Genomic DNA, 26184 nt, shown 5'->3' on the forward strand with positions numbered 1-26184 from the left:
CTATCCACATCGACGGGACAGTAGTGGAGAGGATAGTAAATTTGAAGTTCCTCGGCGTACACATCACGGACAAACTGAATTAGTCCACCCACACAGACAGCATGGTGAGGAAGGCATATGTGTATGTGACGAATAAAATTGTGTATGTGACAAATAAACTTTGATTTGATTATGTCATCATGAAGTGCTTTGAGAGACTAGTCAAGGATCATATCACCTCCACCCTACCTGATACCCTAGACCCACTCTAATTTGCCTCCAGCCCCAAAAGGTCCACTGACGAAACAATCTCCATCACACTGCACAATCCCTTCTGAACAAGAGGAATACCTATGTAAGAATGCTTTTCATTGACGACAGCTCAGACTCAGTCTCTGGCCACTTTAATAAATTGACTTAATAAAGGTATCACTAGTCACTTTAAATAACACCATCTTAATAATGTTTACATATTACTCATCTCATATGTATATACTGTTCTATACCATCTTGCCTATGCCGCACGGCCATCGCTCATCCATATGTACATATTCTTATTCGCCCCTTACATTTGTGTGCATAAGAAAGTTGTGAATTTGTTAGATTACTTGTTAGATATTACTGCATTGTCGCAACTTGAATCACAAGCATTTCGCTACACTCACATTAAGATCTGCTAACCATATGTATGTGACCAATACATTTTGATTTGATGTGAAGAGCATGAATTGCACTGCTGAATATTCATATCATTATATCCAAAAAGCGTTGTGTGGAACCTGTCTATTGATCAGTGAGATTTTATATGAATTTACAGTAACAAACAGCTTAGTGCTTTAAACGTCCTACTGGCCAATGTAGGCCTCCTAGCAGTAACGGCAGACAAACTACTACGGACTTGTCAGATCTTTTAATTTATAGCCGTTGTTTCTATTATAAAAAGTGTCCCAGTATGCACTTGTGGAGTGGACCTCCAGCTCCTTGGTTCGGTGCTGATGATATTGAGCTATATATCAATGTTTGACAGGGTAATTGGAAAAGTTGATGCGCGGGCCATGGCTGTTGTACTTGGCCGATTGCCACAAATTGGAAAGAACATTACTCATTTAGAAGGATCCTTACAGTTAGGCGTATAAACTGTGTGTGGAGTAGAGTTATGAGAGAAGAAAGTGACCTTCAAATGAATTGACCTTAAAAAATGGTAGTCGACTCCACTACACACAATGCATTTCACAGGAGAATGGCTCCCTCTGCTGGCTATCTGTGGTGACACATTGAAGTATTGAAAACTGATCAAACCATTAGGGTCCTCAATAAGTCTCCCCAAAGGGTAGTGTACACTCTTTCATTGCCCTCCATTTCCCCCATAGATTTAAAAGGAATGGAATGGTGTAAGATTAATAAAGTGGAGACGACCTCTTGCCCACACGTATACCCATTGTACTCTATGAGGGGGAGTGAACGAACACACTCAGGAGAAGAGTAGAGATTCTGACTGCAGCAAGTGTCTGTGTATATTATGGATTTTGCTCTGCAAAGTATCCTTAAACTATCTTGACTGTATTCTTAAAACCTCACCGTTCCATAGTGAGCATATGCATGTTTATAATGCATTCACGTAAGACAACTGCCAATTAAATGACCAACCACAACACCAAATGAATAAACAGCAATATAAAACAATCGTAGTGGCGTAAAGAGAAACGTCATAGTCTACACATTGTTTCAGATACTAAAAAAGTGTCGTGTTCTCTCATTTATAAGCCTAGAGAACAGTAGGCCTATATCCAAAATCCCATGTCCTTTATCATGCCTAAATGACTATTAAAGTTGACCAAATAAATATTCATACTAGGCTACTATACTATACATTAATGTGATCGATTTTATTTTAACAATGCATCACGGTCTGTAGCCCTCAACTATTTAGTCTAATGTTCCAAAGGACTCCTTTCGTCCAATAAGACGTTTTTTTTCTTTTTTTCAATAAAAGGGAGGTGGTCCGAAAAAGACTGCTCCTACATTTGTCTTCATTTTGCGCACGCGTAGAATGGCAACATTTCCAGAGGTTGAGACGAGAGAGTAACTGGCTGCGAATATGATTTACATTAGAAAATAAAAAGTTTTATGCTTTCAATTTGTGTGATAATATTGGTCATAGTATAAACCAAAACGCCGTATTACTCGAGGAGAGAACTTTACTCTTGTTAGTGCGTCATGCTTTTCAAAGATGGGCCGCCGATAGACATTGGATTAAGGAGGAGAAAAGTTTTAGAACACCACAACTGGAACTCAAACTAACCTCGGAGATGAATTTAGGTGTTCCAGCAAACGCACTGTTGTTGTTTCGTGCTTGTGATGAAGGAGACTACGAAACTGCTCGAGGGATTCTTGATCCCGGGGCGAAAGATTCCGGGAGGCAAAGCAGACTGCGGTCAGAAGCGGGATCGGAATGCAATGTTGTGGACATCTCACGGGGACTTTCGCTAGTGCCAGTGGATTGCACAGATGAAGAGGGCAACACCGCGTTGCAGTTTGCCTCGGCGAGTGGACATGAGAATCTGGTCCGATTTCTACTGCGAAAGGGGGCTTCCGTGGACAGCCGTAACAACTATGGCTGGACGCCTCTCATGCAGGCTACAAGGTGTGGTTGCTACCAGTTTGTGCTCATGATATTGGTCAATAATGTATACAGATGTTAAATGGGTGTGTCCCCGATTAAAATGTTATAATTGTATTATAATATATGCACAACACAGAAATCAAAATTAAACAATCTATACTAGCCAGGGGTGAGTTTCCATAAAGATAATCTTAAATGTAGACTCAGCGAAATGACGTTGCCACGAGTAGCACCTCAGATATTGGGTGTTCGAGCAGTAAGGGATAGATTATAATGTGCATAATGTACCTGGAGGGGAAAGGGGGAGGGTCATACTTTTTCAATTTCAGTCAATGGGAGGGTTTAGTATTTAAAAAAAAAAATCTAATCCAGTTCAGGGTCGTGCAATTTGTAATGGTGACATTTCAATATTTCTCAGGGTTTTAAAATGAGTTGCTTATTAGGCTACATATCAACGTGTGGCCGATGCCGTCTCTCATCTCTGATTCTCCACTGGGCGTGCAATTTCGAGTGTGCCTACAGGCTATTTAGTGTGGTCTCAATCAAATTATCCATATCTGGTCGGGAAGATGGTGGAAACTGAGGCTTTGTTTGAAACTGCTAGTAATATAATAGTACAGAAAGTGAGAGTAGTGGGTTCAGTGGCAAGGAAAACGGGAAATGAGAGGAGTAAAGCTGTGGTAGAAAATAGGAAACCACCACACTCGTTTTTATTCGGAGTGAGGGTTTTGGATCAATGCTACTTGGGAAATATGTTTAACGTCTCGAGGACAATCTGGAATGTGTTGAAGGAAAGTGAGTCACAAGAAGTGGTCTTATTTAGATTTTTTGTGTCTGCGAAGCAGAATAAGTTTAAGACTCAAAAAGATATCGGAGTGGACTGTTTCCTGTATAGATTTTCGTAGCAGGGGCCTTTCAAGGGGGTTATTTTTGGGGTGGCTCAATAAATAAAGGCAGAGGATATAACTGAAGACATCGATGGAGTGGTTGGTGCACGCTGACTGACCTGTATGGTGGATGGAGAAACGTAATGAACTTTATCCATGCTACTGTTTTTTGATTAATAGTTTCTCCCTTCTCATATAAAGTTAGGATTCATGAGCTTTTGTGCACAAGCCCCTTCAGTGTCATAAATGTGAAAGATTTAGTCATGTGAAGAGGTCGACCGATTATGTTTTTTCAGACGATTCAGATTATTGGAGGACCCCAAAAAAAGTTGATACCGATTAATCGGTCGTTTTTTTATTTTATTTTATTTGTAATAATGACAATTACAACAATACTGAATGAACACTAATTTTTACTTAATATAATACATCAATAAAATCAATTTAGCCTCAAATAAATAATGAAACATGTTCAATTTGGTTTAAATAATGCAAAAACAAAGTGTTGGAGAAGAAAGTAAAAGTGCAATATGTGCCATGTAAGAAAGATAACGTTTCAGTTCCTTGCTCAGAACATGAGAACATATGAAAGCTGGTGGTTCCTTTTAACATGAGTCTTCAATATTCCCAGGTAAGAAGTTTTAGGTTGTAGTTATTATAGGAATTATAGGACTATTTCTCTCTATACTATTTGTCTATGGTAGAAGAGCCACCACGAATAGTGAAGGTTTCTCATCAACTGAGGGATAGTGAAATGCTAAAAAGGTGGACTTAGGTGTATTATTTATTGCAATGGTCATAAACTTTACAGCACGAGTGGAGAAGAAGTGTAAGGAAATTGGAATCATTGTGAATGCTGCTGAACATTTTCTGGGTATTTGTGATTTCACAGCCGAGGCTGTGCAAGAAATCCTGTCGGTGAATGTTATGCCATCACAGGCCCCTGAGCCTGTGTAGGAATGTAAACTCAGCAAAAAAAGTAATGTCCTCTCACTGTCAACTGCGTTTATTTTCAACAAACTTAAATTGTGTAAATATTTTTATGAACATAACAAGATTCTACAACTGAGACATAAACTGAACAAGTTCCACAGACATGTGCTAACAGAAATGGAATAATGTGTCCCTGAACAAATGGGGAGTCAAAATCAAAAATAACAGTCAGTATCTGGTGTGGCCATCAGCTGCATTAAGTACTGTGCAGTGCATCTCCTCCTCATGGACTGCACCAGATTTGCCAGTTCTTGCTGTGAGATGTTACCCCACTCTTCCACCAAGGCACTTGCAAGTTCCCGGACATTTCTGGGGGAAATGGTCCTAGCCCTCACCCTCGGATCCAAAAGGTGCCAGACGTGCTCAATGGGATTGAGATCTGGGCTCTTCGCTGGCCATGGCAGAACACTGACATTCCTGTATTGCAGGAAATCACGCACAGAACGAGCAGTATGGCTGGTGGCATTGTCATGCTGGAGGGTCATGTCAGGATGAGCCTGCAGGAAGGGTACCACATGAGGGAGGAGGATGTCTTCCCTGTAACGCACAGCGTTGAGATTGCCTGCAATAACAACAAACTCAGTTTGATGACTCTGTGTCACACCGCCCCAGACCATGACGGCCCCCCCACCTCCAAAACGATCCCACTCCAGAGTACAGGCCTCGGTGTAACGCTCAATCCTTCGATGATAAACACGAATCCGACTATCACCCCTGGTGAGACAAAACCGTGACTCGTCAGTGAAGAGCACTTTTTGCCAGTCTTGTCTGGTCCAGCGACGGTGGGTTTGTGCCCATAGTCGACGTTGTTGCCGGGGTTGTCTGGTGAGGACCTGCCTTACAACAGGCCTACAAGCCCTCAGTCCAGCCTCTCTCAGCCTATTGCGGACAGTCTGAGCACTGATGAAGGGATTGTGCGTTCCTGGTGTAACTCGGGCGGGTGGCATCCAATTTGTTGCATTTCTGCCACCTACTAGACTGGAGTACAACTCCCTTATACTTTACTTAAAAATTTAAATATACTAAATAAATACCTTCTAATTTCAAAGTCATGTAAAATAAATGTATTTATTCCTACCTCATGCCATCACCCTGAAAGGATGGGACATCACCACTTAACACATCCTGTAACTCTTCTGCTGACAAGTCTCGCACACCAAGCAGCTGCCACAACAACCTCAATTTTCTGAGACTTACGATCCATCCCTGCAGTACAATTAATAACTATTGCTATAAATGCTAAAAATCCAAATCTTACTGAAACTTATTTGACTTTTTGGCCTCTCCCTCTGTACTGGTATATCTCTACTACTCTCCCCACTCCTCCATCTGTACTGGTATATCTCTACTACTCTCACCACTCCTCCCTCTGCACTGGTATATCTCTACTACTCTCACCATTCCTCCCTCTGTACTGGTATATCTCTACTACTCTCACCACTCCTCCCTCTGTACTGGTATATCTCTACTACTCTCACCACTCCTCCCTCTGCACTGGTATATCTCTACTACTCTCACCATTCCTCCCTCTGTACTGGTATATCTCTACTACTCTCACCACTCCTCCCTCTGTACTGGTATATCTCTACTACTCTCCCCACTCCTCCCTCTGTACTGGTATATCTCTACTACTCTCACCACTCCTCCATCTGTACTGGTATATCTCTACTACTCTCACCACTCCTCCCTCTGCACTGGTATATCTCTACTACTCTCACCATTCCTCCCTCTGTACTGGTATATCTCTACTACTCTCACCACTCCTCCCTCTGTACTGGTATATCTCTACTACTCTCACCACTCCTCCCTCTACACTGGGATATCTCTACTACTCTCCCCACTCCTCCCTCTGTACTGGTATATCTCTACTACTCTCACCACTCCTCCCTCTGTACTGGTATATCTCTACTACTCTCACCACTCCTCCCTCTACACTGGGATATCTCTACTACTCTCACCACTCCTCCCTCTGTACTGGTATATCTCTACTACTCTCACCACTCCTCCCTCTACACTGGGATATCTCTACTATTCTCCCCACTCCTCCCTCTGTACTGGTATATCTCTACTACTCTCACCACTCCTCCCTCTGTACTGGTATATCTCTACTACTCTCACCACTCCTCCCTCTACACTGGGATATCTCTACTACTCTCACCACTCCTCCCTCTGTACTGGTATATCTCTACTACTCTCACCACTCCTCCCTCTGCACTGGTATATCTCTACTACTCTCACCACTCCTCCCTCTGTACTGGTATATCTCTACTACTCTCACCACTCCTCCCTCTACACTGGGATATCTCTACTACTCTCCCCACTCCTCCCTCTGTACTGGTATATCTCTACTACTCTCACCACTCCTCCCTCTGTACTGGTATATCTCTACTACTCTCACCACTCCTCCCTCTGTACTGGTATATCTCTACTACTCTCACCACTCCTCCCTCTACACTGGGATATCTCTACTACTCTCCCCACTCCTCCCTCTGTACTGGTATATCTCTACTACTCTCACCACTCCTCCATCTGTACTGGTATATCTCTACTACTCTCCCCACTCCTCCCTCTGTACTGGTATATCTCTACTACTCTCACCACTCCTCCCTCTGTACTGGTATATCTCTACTACTCTCCCCACTCCTCCCCCTTACCCCATCTTCCTCTACTTTCTAAACTGCCTCAGCATATGACAACTTCTGCTCTACTCTAACCCTGGAAACCTCAACCTGCCTCTCTCGCACACAAAATTGTTGATCCCCAGCTCCATGGGCACCCCTACAATTAACACATTCCACTACTTTCCCCAGTACTACACATTCCTTTGTCTCATACCCTTCTGCACATGTCTCACACCTTGGACCCTCCCTCCTACACACTGCTGCCACATGCCCAATAGCTTGACACCTGTATCATCTTAATGTGTTTGGCACATACACTCGTACAGGATAACTTATATATCCTAACTTCACTTCGTCAGGCAAAGACTCTACTTCAAAACTCAAAAGAACAGACAACGACTCTTCTGTTTCCCCACTCTCGCCACCCTGTCTGCGTCGCATCAAACGACGAGCATCACATACACCAGGAATCTTTGCCCTCAGCTGGTCAGCCTTTATATCTACTGCTACTCCAGTTATCACTCCTTTCATTGGTGCCCTTTTCTTGAGAACGAAACAACTCACTTTTCTTGCCCCCATTCTTTTTTCTTCGAGTGCTTTCTTCCTCTGCCCAACAGAAACAGAAACTAGACCACTTCTAGTTACCCTCACCGATACCACTTGACCCAACTCTTTTTTCTTCGAGCGCTTTCTTCCTCTGCCCAACAGAAACAGAAACTAGACCACTTCTAGTTACCCTCACCGATACCACTTGACCCAACTCTTTTTTCTTCGAGTGCTTTCTTCCTCTGCCCAACAGAAACAGAAACTAGACCACTTCTAGTTACCCTCACCGATACCACTTGACCCAACTCTTTTTACTTTGAGCGCTTTCTTCCTCTGCCCAACAGAAACAGAAACTAGATGACTTGTAGATACCCTCACCGATACCACTTGACCCAACTCTTTTTTTCACCCACCGTGAAACCACAAATGGATCAGCCAAAAGGCAAGAGTCCACTTTTTCCAGGAACTTCACTCCTACCGTCAGACTCTTCTTCATCCTGATCCTCGGTGCATACCTCAGTCTCCGATAACTTCACCACACCTACCACCTTCGATACTTCACCCTCATTCACTTCCATTTCTCCTCCTGTCTTCAGCTCCCTCTGCTTGCACTTTCTACTATCCTTCTTTGACAAAACATCTCCCCTTTTTTCCACCATTTTTATCCGACTCAAGTTCACCTTCTTCCCTCATTCTCTTAGATCTCTTCTCCCTCTCTTTTTCCCTCCATTCCTTCTCTGTTTTCCAAGTACACGTCTCCTTATGATAATACTGCCGCTCCATCCCTGACACCCATCTTGTACTTGCTTTCTCTAGGGACTCAATTTTCCCCTCGTCCCCATATCCTGATCCTACCTCAACTCCAGTCCTCAGGGGCCTGATTGGTGTCACACTTTTGCCCCAGCCCCAGCTAACACACCTGACTCCAATAATCACCTAATCATGATCTTCAGTTAAATGCAATTAGTTTTAATCAGGTGTGTTTGCAGGGATCGGGGAAAAGTGTGACACCAATCAGGCCCCCGAGGACTTGAATTGTCCAGGCTTGGCCTATAGGCTACCAAGTCCATGCTCAGAGAAGCACAGAGCAATGTTATATTTCTAAGATAGCAGCTGGGATGGTGTAAATAAAACTAGGCTGCATTACACTGCAATGGATATTTCAACCCTGAGCCCCGGGCCTGCTCTGCTCTTGCTAATTCAAAACTTTTTTGTGTGCTGCCTAATCAATGGCTGTGCTATGTAGGCCTATGGTGTCAGTTCAGGAGGCGAGTCAAATGCTTCTTCCGAAAATCATCTTTGAATGCTCTAGTCCCCAAAAAAGGTGTGTGGACTAGCCTATAGCCAATGTTCTGTTCAGTTTTACAAGGAGAGAGAGAAGATGAGGAGGACCGGAGGTTAAATTTGATAGCTTGCTACTACTATAATTGATTTTTATTATGTTTCTTGCTGATGATGTAGGTCTGTTTATCATAGTTATTGATCTCACAATAAGCCAGATTTGAGTAACTTACATTGTGGTACTGAAACTTTAAGCAGCAGCCGCGGCACAATCAATCGGAAATGGACAACTCCTGGTGCTGAAAGTACGCTCGTGCTTCAACGGTCTTAGTTGTTGCATAAATTCACCCAAAATGCTGTTTACTTAGAACTGCATCTATGTCGTATTTCTGAGTGTACCTTTAAAGAGATAGATCATCTTAATGATTAGAAACATATGCTCTCCTCGGTTTTGACTAGATGGTATACAGTCTCTCAGAATGGACTTTTCGTAGCAGGTAAGGATAATTAACATGGCATGTTAGGAGAATTAGGTTAAGGTTAGGAAAATGGTTAGCATTACCAAAAAGGCAATTTGTTTAAACTTTTGATGTCAATTTGACATCGGCTGTATCCTGTCTAGACATGACTGCTCTCCTCTCTCCTAACACTTCCTGGTCACCTGTGTACCATGTGACCTATGACCCCATATGAAGGTTCTCCTCGTCTTCAAAACAATAAGCATTAACATCATTGTTCATTCATTGCTTACCAATGGACTTAAGATGATCTTAGTACATTTTTGGAAATATTTGGACAGTTCCATGACTTTGTCTTGTCGTCCACTAGGTTTGGCCATCTAAATGTGGCCCACATCCTGCTGGAGAACGGGGCGGAGATGAACGGCAGGAACCGGATGGGAGCCAGTGTGTTGACTATGGCGGCCAGAGGGGGCCACACCCATGTGGCCAAGCTTCTCCTGGAGAGCGGCGCCTACGTCGACGACTATGACCACCTGGCGCTCGCTGAGGGTGTCACCAACAGCAACAACAGCGTCGGAGACGAGGGTGGAAGGGAGTTCATGGATATCACGGCGCTCCTTGCTGCCTCACAGCATGGCCACGAGGCATCCGTTCGCCTGCTCCTGGAGTGGGGGGCGGAGGTGAACTTTTCCCAGAAGACCACAGGCTGGGGTGCCCTCATGCTGGCCACGCTGAGCGGGAAGGTGGTCGTGGCCCAGCAGCTGGTGGAGCGGGGTGCGGACCCGGACCAGGTCAACGTGCTGGCCAAGACTGCCTTCGAGCTATCGCTGCAGCTCAATCAGAGGGATGTCAAGGCCTACCTGGACTCCATTACCACCGTGCGCCCACAGCCAGGTATAGAACAGCCACGAGTTCACTACTCTCTCCATCTGTAATGAAGGTGGTTCGACGAACCACACTAATGTGATGAGTAACCCTAGCAACGTCTAGGCCTTAGCTCGGCGGGCTAACACAGTCTTGTGACATGTATGAGACCTGGATTTGAACCCTGGTTGGTTGCACACTGTTGGAAATCAGTTTTCCAGTATTTGCATTAAGCCTATTTAGGTGGACTGGAACAGACCCCCATTTAACTCTGTTACACCCAGCCTCAAAACATTTAGACTAGGTTTCAATTGGTTGAGGAAATGTTATTGTTGGCAGGCCTTGATGCTGATTCAGGGATCTCTGTCCCACTGAAGAGGCATTCAGGAGAAACACTAATCTGATATGAAGTCAAATTAGGCCAACAAGGCACAAAGCAGTTTTTCTATTTCTGATATGATTGTCGTTAGTCAATACACAGATAAGATCGCAACAAGTTCATCTTTGAGACTAAACGGAAGTCTTCAGCGGATAGGTAGTAGTCATAGGTAGTAGTCTCGATTGTTGTGAACGTTTTCTAATTAACTCAAAGCTTTATTGTAACACTACAATTGACACTCAAGTGAAAGTAAAGCAGTGGTCACATCTTGGGTGTCTAAAAGAAAGAGACATTGTTACAGTTCCCCCCTTAGACACCTGTTCTCTTTGATGTGCCTCTTGTCTTTGGCCAAGAAGTACACAGGAGGGAACCCGAATTTGAAACCTACGCTTGAAAACGTCTGAGCTCTGCATTTCTTTGACAAATTGTTATTATAGCAGTGCTTTGTTCAGCAGCGGGCAACAAACTGAACGCTGCAGATAGAAATTTCACGAATAGAGCTGACACGATTCCTCACTCTACATGTCAGAGAGGCAAGTCTGTTGTACATAATATATTTCTATCTGAACGTCCCACGATGTTGTGGCCCTCTGAACGTAGGTAGAGAAGTACCACCTTAAAGGGACAGTTTACCCCAAAATAAAACCATTTTTATTTGAACGTTTTCGCCCCCAAATTCCTGTGTAGATCCTGCGATATTAGGAAAATCTGCAGGCCTCAATTCCAAGTGAATGGGAAAGATTGGCACCATTTAAGCCTAGTATTTAGATGGTTAGTGCCAATAATTCCCATTCTAAGCAGATGCAAGACCACCTTTTGAGCTATAATGGAAACAACCTTTGATTTTGGGGTGGGCTATCCCTTTAAACATCTGAATCTTCCTAGACTTTCTTCAGCCAGTTAGTTACCCATTCTAATGATCAACATGACTCAGTAATGCCAATGAACTACATCATCCTATATAACTGGAAAGGCAACGCACAGTTGAAGTTTGAAGTTTACATACTCTTTAGCCAAATGCATTTAACCTCAGTTTTTCACAGTTCCAGACATTTAATCCTAGTAAAAATGCCCTGTCTAAGGTCAGTTAGGATCACCACTTTATTTTAATAGTGTGAAATGTCAGAATAATAGTAGAGAGAATGATTTATTTCAGCTTTTATTTATTTCATCACATTCCCAGTGGGTCAGAAGTTTGCACACACTCAGTTAGTATGTGGTAGCATTGCCTTTAAACAAGCTTCCCACAATAAGTTGGGTGAATTTTGGCCCATTCCTCCTGACAGAGCTGGTGTAACTGAGTCAGGTTTGTAGGCCTCCTTGCTCGCACATGCTTTTTCAGTCCTGCCCATACATTTTCTGAAGGATTGAGGTCAGGGCTTTGTGATTGTCACTCCATTACCTTGACTTTGTTGTTATTAAGCCATTATGCCACAACTTTGGAAGTATGCTTGAGGCCATTGTCCATCTGGAAGACCCATTTGCGACCAAGCTTTAACTTCCTGACTGATGTCTTAAGCTGTTGCTTCAGTATATTCACATAATTTTCCTACCTCATGATGCCATCTATTTTGTTAAGTGCACCAGGCCCTCCTGCAGCAAAGCACCCCCACAACATGATGCTGCCACCGTGCTTTCATGGTTGGGATGGTGTTCTTGGGCTTGCAAGCCTCCCCCTTTTCCTCCAAACATAACTATGGTCATTATAGCCAAACAGTTCTAAAAAACATATATAACATATTTTCTGCTTGCATTTTCCCTATTGTTTTGCTGTTGAATTGATATATCAGAGATCTCAAAATTTTCTCCATATCACTACTGAATTCTTACAATGCATATATTGTTATTGTACGCTATGGTAAGCACATTAACCTTACAGTTCAGGACTAAAAGGACCAGTCACATGTTTGTGTTCCCTTATCAGTCTGCCTGGCTAGCAGTCATGTGATTGTGGTCCACTCTCTTGGTGGTTTTGGACTGAGCTTTGTTGTCTCTCGCCTGTACAACTCTCCAGTATTTCTCCACTCAAGTGTTCCCTGTCCTCTTCTGGTACCCAATGTGACTGGGTTAGCAGTAGGGGTATTGTATGGTGGTGGTGGCAATGTAGGATTGTTGCTTTTTCAGTCCTTGGTACATTCATCTTCTGTTCTTTTACCACTCGCATAGATGACGAGAAGAGGAGACCAGATGTTTTCAGTGCCTTGAAGTTAGGTGAGTTTAGCGGACACAGGCACATACTAAACAGAGGTTTGCATTGTAAGGGGAAAGCTGTCATATTGAGTTATGTCTGCAAGAGTGGGCATAACACTACCATGCATTTACAGTAAGTAATCTAACCATGCATGTAGTTCAACCAAAAAGTCATACCAAACATTCCTGAAGTAGGGACTATGTGAGTTTGAGAGAATCTAACATGGTATGTGCACTGGGCAGTCTTGCATGCTTGCTCAATGCAGTCTGGGGTAAAACCCTGGGAGGGAAGAATGTGTGGGGTCTGAGAGGGCTGAAAATATTTGAGACTTTTGGGTGGAGGACAGAGACCTTTGTTTCAATAAGAATGTATGTAGCTGGAATTGAGTAGTCTGTGGTAATCTTGCGCGTGCGTGCGTTCATACTCATATCTGTGTGAGTGTGTGTGTGTGTGTGTTTGTGCATGTGTGTTTGTGCATGTGTGTTTGTGCATGTGGGTTTGTGTGTGTGTGTGTCCCCCAGGAAACTCCCAGCTGGTGAAGGAGATCTTGGAGGAAGATCCATCCCAGGTGAACATGGCCAACCCAGACGGGGCGTCTCCCCTGATGATAGCAGCCGTCAGTGGGCAGCTGGAGGTGGTGCAGCTCCTGCTGGAGAAGAGCGCCGACGTGGACAAACAAGATGGAGTACACGGCTGGACGGCCCTCATGCAGGCCACGTACCATGGGTAAATATGTGACGCATGACCGCAATTTTGATTACACTTTCTTATTCTACACAGACACCTTCACAAACACACAATGGCTAAAACACATACACTACCGGTCAAAAGTTTTAGAACACCTACTCATTCAAGGGTTTTTCTTTATTTTTACTATGTTCTACATTGTAGAATAATAGTGAAGACATCAAAACTAGAAAATAACACATGGAATCATGTAGTAACCAAAAAAGTGTTAAACAATATATTTTATATTTGAGATTCTTCAAATAGCCACCCTTTGCCTTGATGAAGGCTTTCCACACTCTTGGCATTCTCTCAACCAGCTTCACCTGAAATGCTTTTCCGACAGTCTTGAAGGAGTTCCCACATATGCTGAACACTTGTTGGCTGCTTTTCCTTCACTCTGCGGTTCGACTCATCCCAAACCATCTCAATTTGTTTGAGGTCGGGGGATTGTGGAGGCCAGGTCATCTGATGCACTTGAAGAAAAGTTCTTGAAAATGTCCATATTGACTGACCTTCATGTCTTAAAGTAATGATGGACTGTCGTTTCTCTTTGCTTATTTGAGCTGTTCTTGCCATAATATGGACTTTTACCAAATAGGGCTATCTTCTGTATACCCCCCTACCTTGTCACAACACAACTGATTGGCTCAAACACATTAAGAAGGACAGAAATTCCACACATGTACTTTTAAGAAGGCACACCTGTTAATTGAAATGCATTCCAGGTGACTACCTCATGAAGAGGGTTGAGAGAATGCCAAGCGTGTGCAAAGCTATCATCAAGGCAAAGTGTGGCTGTTTCAAGAATCTCAAATATAATTTGTTTAACACTTTTTTTGGTAAATGCATGATTCCATGTGCTATTTCATAGTTTTGATGTCTACAATGTAGAAAATAGTAAAAATAAATAAAAGCCCTTGAATGAGTAGGTGTTCTAAAACATTGACCGGTAGTGTATACAGTCAAGGTGATTTTTAAAAGTTGTCTTCTAATCTAAGCTTTTCTTCTTTCGTACCTGTGCTCATAGGAATAAAGATGTGGTGAAGTATCTGCTTAGTCAGGGTGCAGATGTCAACCTGCGAGCCAAGAATGGCTACACTGCTTTTGACCTGGTCATGCTGCTGAATGACCCAGGTAAAACCACAACACAATCTGCCGCTGCTTCTGAGTTTACTGGTGCAGATAGTCAGTGTGAAGTGTTATAATGCATTTGCACTGTGATATGTGTTATCATTGTTAGTGCTTAGTACACCTGGTAAACCCAATGCACCCAAGTCACACTCTGCCGTTCTCTACCCTACAGACACTGAGCTGGTGAGGTTGTTGGCGTCCGTCTGCATGCAGGTGGACAAAGACAAGGGAAAACACAGGGGCAGGACTCCCCTCACTGGCTCCAAGAGCAGGCAGTCTCTCAATAATGTCCCCGTACCACCCGATGACAGAGGAGGATTAAAGGTCAGGCACTGTTTCGATCAGGGCCAAATTAAATCCGATTTTGGGATGCGTTTCGCCCAGGGGCTGTATGTTGTGCACTCTGTTTATTATCATATGGCATATGACTACTGTCTCCTTCCTGTCCAGTCATGGTGGAACAGGATGTCTAACAGGTTCAGGAGGCTTAAGCTGACCCACACTCTAAGACACGGGCTATCCTCCAACCGGCTGGCCCCCTTCCCTGATGAACCCGAGGCGCCTCTAGACGCCACCATGAAGGCTGAGAGGAAGAGTGCCACCCCGTGCGGGGCGGTGTTGCCCCCTGCAGCCATGGGGAGTACTGACAGCAGCACGGCCTGGACAGCCAAGAGCAAAGACAGTGGTGAGACACGGGGGAAATAAGACCTTTCCCATTAGCAATGTTCCAGTTTTTGTTTTGTAAACAGAATTTTTGCAGTACTTATTTTTACAGTATAGTCAGTTTAGAATTAGCAAGTATTGTATAAGCTGTCCTACTGATTGTGCATGGATTGTTTGTGAGAAATGGGAATTGAACAAAAGTATGGTAAATGTCTGTAAGTGGTATTTCCTTGAAACCATCTTGTTTCCCTGATGTTTTGAAACGGTTCATTTTTCACAATGGCCATATTCTTCCTGAGAGATTTAGTTGAAACATTTTATTTTGTGGTCAGTGGCTGAAACAGTTGGGCCTTGAATACAGGAACATGAGATAATGTCATGTATGGTTCTACTAAACTACCTATTGATTTCTTTGTATCTGTTTCATAGGTCTTGGCAGAACGGGCACAGAGAAGGATGACTTTCTAATAACCACAATGGTAGGAGTCTTTACATTTGAAGAGGTTTTGAATTTAAGTGAATTAACCATGATAAGCCCTGTGGCTACATTTCAATGAAACTTCAGTTGAAGTGAACAATGGAATCCTGTGGCAAACTGCTACAAATTGTGGATATTATTGACAGAAAACTGTGAAAATGGAGATGCTCTGTCTGGACTGGGGACCATAGACTATTTACTGTGTATGCTACGGCATAGATAATGCAATGCTGGCGTGATTGAACTGATTGAAACTTCCACTAAACTTTCAGCTGAGAAATGGGGCGCCGCTGACCCGTCTGCCCAACGACAAGCTGAAGGCAGTGATCCCACCCTTTCTGCCCCCGTCGAACTTTGAGCCGTGGAACTCAGACCGCTCCAGGGTCATCAAAGAGGGCAAGAGCGAAGCCTCACGGCTGCCCATGCCACAGAGACCAGGCAAAGCCAACTTCAACAGCAGCGGCAACTCTGACATTGTGAGTCACACGTTGCTGCCAATTTTTTTTATATATATTTTTTTTTACTGTAATTGAAACTCAATGATAAATTGTGATTTTGAAGTGAAGAAAAAGTATTCTTTCCTTCCATGCTGTGTCACAGACCTCTATCAGTCGTGTGGTGAGCAGGTCCATTAAGTTCCCCAGCCTCACCAAGGGCCCCTCCTCCACCTCCCCCTCCAACTCAGGCAACTACCACTCCCCCCACTCCTCAGGTGGCTCCAACGGGGTGGCAGGGCTCAACCGCCACGGGCCAGACTCACACAACCGCTCAGGTACAGGCACATGAAAACACACTTCGAACACACAATCGAAAATCAAATCAAGAGTCGGCTTTCTATTCCGCAACAAAGCCTCATTCACTCATGCTGCCAAACTTACCCTAGTAAAACTGACTATCCTACCGATCCTCGACTTCGGCCATGTCATCTACAAAATTGCTTCCAACACTTTACTCAGCAAACTGGATGCAGTTTATCACAGTGCCATCAGTTTTGTCACTAAAGCACCTTATACCACCCACCACTGCGACTTGTATGCTCTAGTCGGCTGGCCCTCGCTACATATTCGTCGCCAGACCCACTGGCTCCAGGTCATCTACAAGTCCATGCTAGGTAAAGCTCCGCCTTATCTCAGTTCACTGGTCACGATGGCAACACCCATCCGTAGCACGTGCTCCAGCAGGTGTATCTCACTGATCATCCCTAAAGCCAACACCTCATTTGGCCGCCTTTCGTTCCAGTTCTCTGCTGCCTGTGACTGGAACGAATTGCAAAAATCGCTGAAGTTGGAGACTTTTATCTCCCTCACCAACTTCAAACATCTGCTATCTGAGCAGCTAACCGATCGCTGCAGCTGTACATAGTCTATCGGTAAATAGCCCACCCATTTTTACCTACCTCATCCCCATACTGTTTTTATTAATTTACTTTTCTGCTCTTTTGCACACCAGTATCTCTACCTGTACATGACCATCTGATCATTTATCACTCCAGTGTTAATCTGCAAAATTGTGATTATTCGCCTACCTCCTCATGGCTTTTGCACACAATGTATATAGACTCCCCTTTTCTTTTTTTTCCTACTGTGTTATTGACTTGTTAATTGTTTACTCCATGTGTAACTCTGTGTTGTCTGTTCACACTGCTATGCTTTATCTTGGCCAGGTCGCAGTTGCATATGAGAACTTGTTCTCAACTAGCCTACCTGGTTAAATAAAGGTGAAATATATATATATTTTTTAAAGGTGTCATACACACACACACACACACACACACACACCACACACACACTTTCAGACTATTCCTACTGCCTGAGCAGAGATCAGATGATTACTGAACTGGCGCCAACAGAGATGGTCGCTTCGCGTTCTTAAAAGAAACTATGCCGTATTTATTTTTTTAAATGTATTATTTCTTACACTGTTACCCCAGGAAATCTTAAGTCTTATTACATACAGCCAGGAAGAACTATTGGATAGAAGAGCAACGTCAACTTACCAACATTTTGACCAGGAATATGACTTTCCCGAAATCAGATCCTCTGTTTGGACCACCACCCAAGACAATGGATCGGATCCCAGTATGCGACCCAAAACAACTGCGCCGGCAGAAGGGGAATACGGAATGGTCTTCTGGTCAGGCTCCGTAGACGGGCACATCATCGCCCACCACTCCCGAGTATACTACTCGCCAATGTCCAGTCTCTTGACAACCATGTAGACGAAATTCGAGCAAGGGTTGCCTTCCAGAAAGACATCTGAGATTGTAACTTTCTCTGTTTCACGGAAACATGGCTCACTCGGGATACGTTATCAGAGTCGGTACAGCCACCCGGTTTCTTCACGCATCACGCCAACAGAAACAAACATCTCTCTGGTAAGAAGAAGGGCGGGGGTGTATACCTTATGATTAACGAGTTGTGGTGTGCTCCTAACAACATACAGGAACTTAAGTCCTTTTGGTCACCTGACCTAGAATTCCTTACAATCAAATGCCAAGAGATTTCTCTTCGATTATAATCACAGCCGTGTATATCCCCCCCCAAGCAGACACCTCGATGGCCCTGAAAGAACTTCATTGGACTCTATGTAAACTGGAAACCACATATCATATGGCTGCATTAATTATAGATGGGGATTTTAACAAGGCTAATCTGAAAACAAGGCTCCCTAGATTTTATCAGCATATCGAATGCGTGACCCGGGCTGGAAAAATTCTAGATCATTGCTACTCTAACTTCCGCGACGCATACAAAGCCTTCCTCGCCCTCCTTTCGTCAAATCTGACCACGACTCCATTTTGTTGCTCCCAGCCTATAGACAGAAACTAAATCAGGAAATGTCCGTGTTCAGGTCTGTTCAACGCTGATCCGACCAAGCTGATTCCACGCTTCAAGATTGCTTCAATCATGTGGACTGGGATATGTTCCGGATAGCGTCGAACAACAACATTGATGTATATGCTGATTCGGTGAGTGAGTTTATTAGCAAGCGCATCGGTGATGTTGTACCCATGGTGACTATTAAAACCTTCTCCAACCAGAAACCATGGATTGATGGCAGCATTCGCGCAAAACTGAAAGAGTGTACCACTGCTTTTAATCATGGCAAGGCGACCGGAAACATGACCGAATGCAAACAGTGTAGCTATTCTCTCCGCAAGGCAATCAAACAAGCTAAGCATCAGTATAGAGACAAAGTAGTGTCGCAATTCAACAGCTCAGACACGACTTATGTAGCAGGTGTAACGCTCGTCTGAAGAAGAGGACCAAAGCACAACGTGGTACGTGTTCATGATTATTTATTCAAACTGAACACTGCTGGAGGCTCCGGACTGGGCACCATCGTTGCTGGAGGCTCCGGACTGGGCGCCGTCGTTGCTGGAGGCTTCGGACTGGGCACCGTCGTTGCTGGAGGCTCCAGACTGGGCACCGTCGTTGCTGGAGGCTTCGGACTGGGCACCATCGTTGCTGGAGGCTCCGGACTGGGCACCGTCGTTGCTGGAGGCTCCGGACTAGGCACCATCGTTGCTGGAGGCTCCGGACTGGGCACCCTCGTTGCTGGAGGCTCCGGACTGGGCACCGTCGTTGCTGGAGGCTCCGGACTGGGCACCGTCGTTGCTGGAGGCTCCGGACTGGACACCGTCGTTGCTGGAGGCTCCGGACTGGGCACCGTCGTTGCTGGAGGCTCCGGACTGGGCACCGTCGTTGCTGGAGGCTCCTGACTGGGCACCGTCGTTGCTGGAGGCTCCGGACTGGGCACCGTCGTTGCTGGAGGCTCCGGACTGGGCACCGTCGTTGCTGGAGGCTCCGGACTGGGCACCGTCGTTGCTGGAGGCTCCGGACTGGGCACCGTCGTTGCTGGAGGCTCGGGATTGGGCACCGTCGTTGCTGGAGGCTCCGCACTGGGCACCGTCGTTGCTGGGGGCTGGAGACCATCGTCACTGGAGGCTCTGGACTGGGCACCGTCGTTGCTGGAGGCTCCGGATTGGGCACCGTCGTTGCTGGATGCTCCGGACTGGGCACCGTCGTTGCTGGAGGCTCCGGACTGGGCACCGTCGTTGCTGGAGGCTCCAGACTGGAGGCCGTCGCTGGAGGCTCCGGACTGAAGGCCGTCGCTGGAGGCTCCGGACTGGAGGCCATCGCTGGAGGCTCCGGACTGGAGGCCATCGCTGGAGGCTCCGGACTGGGCACCGTCGTTGCTGGAGGCTCCGGACTGGGCACCGTCGTTGCTGGAGGCTCCGGACTGGGCACCGTCGTTGCTGGAGGCTCCGGATTGGGCACCGTCGTTGCTGGAGGCTCCGGACTGGGCACCGTCGTTGCTGGAGGCTCCGGACTGGAGGCCATCGCTGGAGGCTCCGGACTGAAGGCCGTCGCTGGAGGCTCCGGATTGGTGGCCGTCGTTGGAGGCTTCATGCCATGGATCATCACTGGAGGCTTCTTGCCATGGATCATCACTGGAGGCTTCGTGCCATGGATCATCACTGGAGGCTTCGTGCCATGGATCATCACTGGAGGCTTCGTGCTATGGATCATCACTGGAGGCTTCGTGCCATGGATCATCACTGGAGGCTTCGTGCCATGGATCATCACTGGAGGCTTCGTGCTATGGATCATCACTGGAGGCTTCTTGCCATGGATCATCACTGGATGGAGGAGACACACAGGAGGCCTGGCTCTGGGAGCATTCACAGGACTCACCAGGCTGGGGAGACATACAAGAGGCTTAGTTCTAGGCGCAGGCACAGGACTCACCAGGCTGGGGAGACATCCAGGAGGCCCTGTCTTTCTGGGGACAGGCACCAGATACAATTGGCCGTGGAGGCGCACTGGAGGTCTCGAGTTTAGAGCCTGCACAACCCATGCTGGCTGGATGGTGACTTTGGCCCGGCACGTGCGGGGCACAGGCACAGGACACACTGGGCTGTGCAGACGCACTGGACACCGCCTGGTACGAAAACTGCTCCGCCCACAACCGTAAGGCTCTCCAGAGGGTAGTGAGGTCTGCACAACACATCACCGGGGGCAAACAACCTGCCCTTCAGGACACCGACAGCACCCGATGTCACAGGAAGGCCAAAAAGATCATCAAGGACAACAACCACCCGAGCCACTGCCTGTTCACCCCGCTATCATCCAGAAGGCGAGGTCAGTACAGGTGCATCAAAGCGGGGACCGAGAGACTGAAAAACAGCTTCTATCTCAAGGCCATCAGACTGTTAAACAGCCACCACTAACATTGAGTGGCTGCTTCTAACATACTGACTCAAATCTCTAGCCACTTTAATGATAAAAAATTGGTAGTAATTAATGTATCACAAGTCAATTTAAACAATGCCACTTTATATAATGTTTACATACCCTACATTACTCATCTTATCTGTATATGTCTGTATATATCTGTATATACTGTACTCAATACCATCTACTGCATCTTGCCTATGCCGTTCGGCCATCGCTCATCCATATATTTATATGTACATATTCCTATTGATTCCGTTACACTTGTGTGTATAAGGTAGTTGTTGTGGAATTGTTAGATTACTTGTTAGATATTACTGCACGGTCAGAACTAGAAGCACAAGCATTTCGCTACACTCACATTAACATATGCTAACCATGTGTATGTGACCAATAAAATTTGATTTGATTTGATTTTAACTGTGAGATTTGAGCAGATGGCTAGGGCTAGTACTACTCAGTGGTAGTGCTACTCACGGGCTGTGATTCTTCTCTTCCCCAAAGGGGGCAGTTCAGACAGCGTCCTGTCACAAATTGCTGCCCAGAGGAAGAGAGCGGCAGGCCTGTTAGATCCAAAGGCCCAGGCAGCAGAGGTGCCAAGCCCCACCCCTGTGCCTGCTCCTGCCCCCACCGTGCCTGACATCAGTCTCCCAGACATCCACAGCACCCCCAGCCTGGTGTCCAGCGACGTCCACTCCAGACGGGTCAGATATAATATTGATACGTAGAAGGACAACCTATTACAAACCTTGTTATAAGACATTATAAAGGCTCATACATGCTTACAACATGTCAGTGTTTAACTAGTGAACTAAGTGATTCACACCCATCTATTTTCTTTACAGAAAGCTGACCTAAAGAAGAGACCCCAGTCTGGGAACTCCTCTACCTCTAAGAGCACCTCTCCCACCCTGACCCCATCTCCATCCCCCACCCCCAAACCTCCCCCAGGGGACTCCCTGTCCTCTGCCTCCTCCCACCCGCGCTCCAAGAGCAGTGGCGGCTCCAGCAGTGGCACCATCACCGACGAGGGTGAGACAGTGCATCTCTGGTTGATGTAAATACTTTAAAAACAATCCCTTCCTCTGCTTATCTTTGCTGATCTCTCACTACACTCAGATGAGCTGTCCAGTATCCTGAAGAAACTTTCGTTGGAGAAATACCAGCCCATATTCGAAGAGCAAGAGGTATGCGTTATCCTCACTGTAGCTTTAGCCTATGTGTATTTGCTACTTATCCTAAAATGTTCATAGCTGTGGTTTAAATCTCATGTCATCTACTCACTCAGTCAATGTGCATCCAATACAGGTGGATATGGAGGCTTTCCTTACTCTAACAGATGGAGATTTAAAGGAACTGGGGATTAAGACAGACGGGCCTAGACAACAAATACTGGCAGCTATTTCTGAACTCAATGCTGGGAAGGTGTGTTCAATATTTACCAACCCCCCTCTGTGTTCCGTGCCTCTCTATTTATTTTAGTTACCAAAGAGGGATCACAGCTTGATACATCCAATTAAAATGTATAAATACAATGTATTATTATGATTCATCTGAATTGTTGCTGCAGGGGAGAGAGAGACAGATTTTGCAGGAGACCATCCACAACTTCCAGTCCTCCTTTGGCAGTAGTGCCAGCAACCCCAGACCGCCAGGACAGCCACGCTGTGAGTGTTATGACGTCACACGCCCCTAATCAAGATGCAGGACACATGGCATCCAAATCCAATATTACAAGTTAACAACCCATCTATAAAGCAATGTCTCCAACACTTAGACTGACTGTAATTAGTGGGCCTACATGGTAATTATGGCCGTAACTACATATGAGTACACAGAGGTCCGGACCTCCTGTTTTCAAATAAAAATAATAATGATAATAATGTACACAATACAGAAAATGTATTATGACTCAACATCTAAATACTGTTCCCAGCATTGATCTCAGAACGCTTATATTCTTGATCTGACTGAGTTCCGATCTGACTGAGTTCTAATCGCGCCTGCCTCTTTGTGAACGAGTGGAATCATGAAGAGTGGTATGTTCGCCTGCATTGGATGGATTTGCCTTTTTAGCAGCACATTCACCACTCTCTCAAACGGCTAACTCCGCCCTCTTGTGGCACATGTCGAGGGCCTGACACGTGAGACGAACCACCCTGGCTCCGAGTCGGCTAAATAAAGACCGACTCGGAGAATGAGTGCACAATTGGTAGTCGCTTATAGATATGTCAGGGACTTCTATTACAGTAATATTGAAGGGCTCTGGCTAGTATTTCTTAGCCAGCTAGAAGGATGAAGTAAGAACCTAACTTTACACAGCGTCTACCTCGGCAGGAGAATAAATACGCTACTACGTTCTCATAATAACTTTGCTTTACAGAAAGTAGGCTACTGAGACAGTGATGTGGCGCTCAGTGGTGAGGCTGAGGCAGGCTGCAATGCATGCAGGAGGAAGGAGAGAAGACGTAGAAAGAGGGGAAACAAGCAGAGAGGTTATTATAGTGGTTCCCAAACTTAGAGTTGGGGCCCTATGTGAGGTCCTCTTAGAAAATCTTATCAAACAAGTTAGGAACTTTAAAAATTATATGTTTCTAAATGAGCATCTCGACATGGTCTATCTTCCCTATAGGCCTACAACCAGCAATATGCCACCCTGCATCCCACTGCTGGCTTGCATCTGAAGCTAAGCAGGGTTGGTCCTGGATGGAAGACCAAATGCTGCTGGAAGTGGTTGGAAGGCCAGTAGGAGGCACTCTTTCTTCTGGTCAAATCTTTTTTGTTTTTTCCCCCCAATGCCCCAGGGCAGTGATTGGGGACATTGCCCTGTGTAGGGTGTCATCTTTCAGATGGGATGTTAAACGGGTGCCTGTGGTCACGAAAGATCACATGGCACTTGGTAAAAGGACACATGGTAAAAGTAGGGGTGTTAACCCCGGTGCCCTGGCTAAAATCCCAATCTGGCCCTCATACCATCGTGGCCACCTAATCATCTCCAGCTTCCAATTGGCGTATTCCTCTCCCCTTTAACTATTCCCAGGCCTCCCGAGTAGATCGCAGTGCTTGAGGCGTCATTAGAGCCCTGGGTTCGATCCCAGGCTGTTTCACAACCGGCTGTGTACGGGAGACCTTTGAAGCGTCACATAATTGGCCCAGCATTGTCCGGGTTAAGGGCTATGTCCTATTGTGCTTTAGGACATAGCCCTTATGGTGGGTCGGGTGCTTGCATGCTGACATGGTTTTCAAGTTGGACGGTGTTTCCGCCGACACATTGGTGCGGCTGGCTTCCGGGTTAAGCGAGCAAGTGTGTCAAGAAGTAGTGCGGCTTGGCAGGGTCGTGTTTCGGAGGACGCATGGCTCTTGACCTTCACCTCTCCGGAGTCTGTAGGGGAGCTGCAGCAATGAGACAAGACCGTAACTACCAATTTGAATATCACAAAATAAGGGGTACAAGTACAACAACAACAAAATAATCCCTGGGTCATTGCTGTAAATAAGAATGTGTTCTCAGTGAACTTACCCAGTTAAATAAAATAATTTAAATGCAAACTATGCAATTCTAAAAATGTCACGTTTTCATTTTATATCGGTGGTTGTTCATCTTGTCCGTTTCACACATTTTTTTTTTGACCAATACATCACTGATATTAATACAGAATCGATAGTAATATTCTAATAATTCATGTGAATGTGATAATACAATCATCTGTGCTCCATTGATGTTTGTTTGTGCAGAGCTTGATCAGTAATGCCTAGGAATACAAAATATGAACGCTATGTAATTTCAAGAGTTTCTGATTTTATGCAAATCGTCATTACAACTGACTGATGATATGTGTCAGTGTGAAAAATGTGTCATATTCCACCACTTTTCAGGGGTATAAGATTACAACTGTATAGTTAGTAGGCTATGTGTTTGTAGGTTGAATGAGGGTAATGAACCTACATCAGCCATGGTGATAATGGCTGGGGTCAATTTAGCTTGTTTTTGCTGTTCTCCAAATAGTATTTTAAATATTTTAATTGTATAGAAATTCAGTAAATTAGATTTAATTTAAAAATAAATAAATAATCTAATCCTTCTGGACCTCATTAAAACTCAAACCCTGGTTACGGCCCTGATGGTAATCATTCTGTCCTTGTAGCTCCTACAGGCTGGGTCCGACACCAGGTGCGCACCTCCAACAAGAGGTAACAACACCCCGCTGCGACTGAGGACCAACCGTATAGGAGGTCAGAGATGACCCTATAGCCCAGGTGTGAGGAGACTCTACTGGACGCCAGCGTTCCAGAGCACTGCTGCGTGTGAGAGGACGCTGCAGCACAGACCCCCGAAAGGGATCCCCATGGGCTGGCGACCCCATGCCCAGCACCCTGCTGCTTACCGACAGAGCACAACGTGATGTGCGGCCATCATTTATTGCCGTGGCAACAGGGCTGTCACGCCAACTGCTGACCTATAGGGGAGATACAGTAGAGAAAGTGGGCGCGTACTAAGAGAGAACAGACCTACTCATGTCTTAATGGATGTGGGAGATGAAAGCCTTTAAACTGAGATCAAGACTTTTGGGCACTGATGATGTACTATGTGAGAAGAGAACTTCAGGGACGGTTTCACAGACACAGATTAAGCCTAGTCCTGAACTAAAAAGTACATCAAGAGAATCTCCATTAAACATGCTTCTGAGTCCAAGTCTAGTCTTAATCTGTGTCTGGGAAATTGGCCCGTAATGTCTTAATGTATTAGGGAGATTGTCATATGCTGATGATGTAAGAGGTTGGAGGAATTCTGGTTTTTATTTGTAAAAAAAAAAAATGTAAATTCCTTCTGCCTTTCTCTTTTTTTCTTCTTTACTATTTCACTACTGTTAGTTTTATAATATGTTTTCTTGTACAAGGTTTCATGATTTGTGTGTGAACAAAGTAAGTCCGTTTTAGTCTGATGATGAATGTGAATGGCTGAACTGTCATTATTAAAACCCATGAAAAGATGGACATAGTGCTTTCTTTTGTTGGAGTTCCGACTGCTGCCAACCTACACATTGCTCTCTACAGACTGAGTCCACACTAACTCTCAACTTTATGTATGATGGTTTTGGGTTTTTTCCCCATAGGAATAGA

General features: G+C 45.2%; 1 protein-coding gene across 2 annotated transcripts; it reads left to right on the forward strand.

Moving 5' to 3' along the window:
- Window positions 1-1995: 1995 nt before the first annotated feature.
- LOC118370454 (ankyrin repeat and SAM domain-containing protein 6-like) lies at window positions 1996-26055 on the forward strand. Of its 2 annotated transcripts, none has more exons than XM_035755458.2 (16): window positions 1996-2623; window positions 9759-10285; window positions 12801-12845; window positions 13347-13551; window positions 14582-14688; window positions 14858-15009; window positions 15136-15370; window positions 15778-15827; window positions 16099-16302; window positions 16427-16598; window positions 21568-21767; window positions 21909-22095; window positions 22183-22250; window positions 22372-22488; window positions 22634-22730; window positions 25209-26055. In XM_035755458.2, exons 1-16 carry the CDS (start codon window positions 2289-2291, stop codon window positions 25256-25258), a joined length of 2751 nt encoding a protein of 916 aa, XP_035611351.1. In that variant the 5' UTR covers window positions 1996-2288; the 3' UTR covers window positions 25259-26055. The 2 variants fall into 2 exon arrangements, with proteins under 2 accessions (XP_035611351.1, XP_035611360.1); XM_035755467.2 differs by lacking the exon at window positions 1996-2623 and adding an exon at window positions 8648-8973.
- Window positions 26056-26184: the final 129 nt, after the last annotated feature.

This window comes from Oncorhynchus keta, chromosome 4 (genome assembly GCF_023373465.1).
Source record: "Oncorhynchus keta strain PuntledgeMale-10-30-2019 chromosome 4, Oket_V2, whole genome shotgun sequence".
NCBI lineage: Eukaryota > Metazoa > Chordata > Actinopteri > Salmoniformes > Salmonidae > Oncorhynchus > Oncorhynchus keta.